This window comes from Cyprinus carpio, chromosome A15 (assembly GCF_018340385.1).
Source record: "Cyprinus carpio isolate SPL01 chromosome A15, ASM1834038v1, whole genome shotgun sequence".
Taxonomy (NCBI): Eukaryota; Metazoa; Chordata; class Actinopteri; order Cypriniformes; family Cyprinidae; genus Cyprinus; species Cyprinus carpio.
In genome coordinates this window covers 21746766-21749265 of record NC_056586.1, presented here as the reverse complement: position 1 = coordinate 21749265, position 2500 = coordinate 21746766, and the positions used below count along the sequence as shown (strand labels likewise).

The 2500-nt window shown below is 50.5% G+C and overlaps 1 protein-coding gene across 1 annotated transcript in view; it reads right to left on the bottom strand.

Annotated features, from left to right (window-relative positions):
* Positions 1 to 2500, bottom strand: part of LOC109066827 (SID1 transmembrane family member 2-like) — a 14682-nt gene that overhangs the window by 7234 nt on the left and 4948 nt on the right. Inside the window, exons 7-8 of the mRNA XM_042771542.1 lie at positions 2338 to 2421; positions 1717 to 1816 (exon numbers count right to left, since the gene is read on the bottom strand). Coding sequence (XP_042627476.1) covers positions 1717 to 1816; positions 2338 to 2421 — 184 coding nt within the window. The remainder of the gene's footprint in view (positions 1 to 1716; positions 1817 to 2337; positions 2422 to 2500) is intronic.

Below are 2500 nucleotides of genomic sequence, written 5' to 3'. Positions count from 1 at the left end.
TAACCGTGCGCTCTGATTGGATGCAGTAGAGTAACCCTGCGCTCTGATTGGCTGCAGTAGAGTAACCGTGCGCTCTGATTGGCTGCGGTAGAGTAACCCTGCGCTCTGATTGGCTGCAGTAGAGTAAACCGTGTGCTCTGATTGGCTGCAGTAGCAGTAACCCTGCGCTCTGATTGGCTGCAGTAGAGTAACCGTGCGCCCTGATTGGCTGCGGTAGAGTAACGCTGTGCTCTGATTGGATGCAGTAGAGTAACCGTGCGCTCTGATTGCTGCAGTAGAGTAACCCTGTGCTCTGATTGGCTGCAGTAGAGTAACCGTGTGCCCTGATTGGCTGCAGTAGAGTAACCCTGCTGCTCTCTGACTGGCTGCAGTAGAGTAACCCTGCACTCTGATTGGATGCAGTAGAGTAACCGTGGGCCCTGATTGGCTGCAGTAGAGTAACCCTGTGCCCTGATTGGCTGCAGTAGAGTAACCCTGCGCTCTGATTTGGCGGTATTGCAGTAAGTAACCGTGTGCTCTGATTGGCTGCAGTAGAGTAACCGTGTGCCCTGATTGGCTGCGGTAGAGAGTAACCGTGTGCTCTGATTGGCTGCGGTAGAGGTAACCCTGCGCTCTGATTGGCTGCGGTAGAGTAACCGTGGGCCCTGATTGGCTGCGGTAGAGTAACCGTGGGCCCTGATTGGCTGCAGTAGAGTAACCCTGCGCTCTGATTGGCTGCAGTAGAGTAACACTGTGCCCTGATTGGCTGCAGTAGAGTAACCCTGCGCTCTGACTGGCTGCAGTAGAGTAACCCTGCACTCTGATTGGATGCAGTAGAGTAACCGTGGGCCCTGATTGGCTGCAGTAGAGTAACACTGTGCCCTGATTGGCTGCAGTAGAGTAACCCTGTGCTCTGATTGGCTGCAGTAGAGTAACCGTGTGCCCTGATTGGCTGCAGTAGAGTAACCGTGTGCCCTGATTGGCTGCGGTAGAGTAACCGTGTGCTCTGATTGGCTGCGGTAGAGTAACCCTGCGCTCTGATTGGCTGCGGTAGAGTAACCGTGGGCCCTGATTGGCTGCAGTAGAGTAACCCTGTGCCCTGATTGGCTGCAGTAGAGTAACCCTGTGCTCTGATTGGCTGCAGTAGAGTAACACTGTGCCCTGATTGGCTGCAGTAGAGTAACCCTGCGCTCTGATTGGCTGCAGTAGAGTAACCGTGTGCTCTGATTGGCTGCAGTAGAGTAACCGTGTGCCCCGATTGGCTGCGGTAGAGTAACCGTGTGCTCTGATTGGCTGCGGTAGAGTAACCCTGCGCTCTGATTGGCTGCGGTAGAGTAACCGTGGGCCCTGATTGGCTGCAGTAGAGTAACCCTGCGCTCTGATTGGCTGCAGTAGAGTAACACTGTGCCTGATTGCTGCAGTAGAGTAACCCTGCACTCTGATTGGCTGCGGTAGAGTAACCGCGTGCTCTGATTGGCTGCGCCGGTAGAGTAACCCTGCGCTCTGATTGGCTGCGGTAGAGTAACCCTGCGCTCTGATGCTGCGGTAGAGTAACCCTGCGCTCTGATTGGCTGCGGTAGAGTAACACTGCGCTCTGATTGGCTGCGGAAGAGTAAACCCTGCGCTCTGATTGGCTGCGGAAGAGTAACCCTGCGCTCTGATTGGCTGCGGTAGAGTAACCCTGCGCTCTGATTGGCTGCGGTAGAGTAACCCTGCGCTCTGATTGGTTGTACTAACCGGGTAAGAGCGGGTAGAATCGCAGCGGTCCTCCGCACGCCTCGTCTTCAGTCTTCACCACCACCACCACATAGAAACTGTTACTGGGGAAATCCTTCCTCTGAAACACATGGATCACATCCTCACACAATAATAATAATAACAGCACTGCACTGATTCTGTGTGCAACAACAAATCAAACTCAATCAAACAGATACATAAACATCTTTTAACAGTTTTATTAAATATGCGATTAGACTTTGAATGTTAAAAAGTGATACACATTTCAGTCATGTGACCTTTCTCAATGCATGGGGCCAGTTGCATAAACATAGTCACTGTATTAAGACTGTGTCTTAAGAACTAGTTTGAGCAACTAGCAGTTAGCCAAGAGCTTACAGTCTTACTTTTTGTAACTGACTTTAAAAAGTTATGACCAATCTTGAAGAAAACAAATGAGATGCCTAACTTTTTAAGACTAGTGTAAGACGTTTATGCTACCGGCCCTGATTACAATACTAAACACAGAACAGCTTCAGTGATGGCCAGGGGACAGAAACTATCATTAACTTAAAAACAGTTGTGTCAATGGAAAGTCCTTGTAATGATAGAAGTGTGTGTGTGTGTGTGTGTGTGTGTTACCTGCACTGTGATGGCGGCTGTGGTGGTCATAGTCTGATACATTCCAATAAACGCCACATTATTATCCAGATCATAAACCGGACACTGGACAGATCGAGAGAGACAGATAGATATCACCACATACACATCTGACCGACTCTGACATACGCGTGTGTGTGTGTGT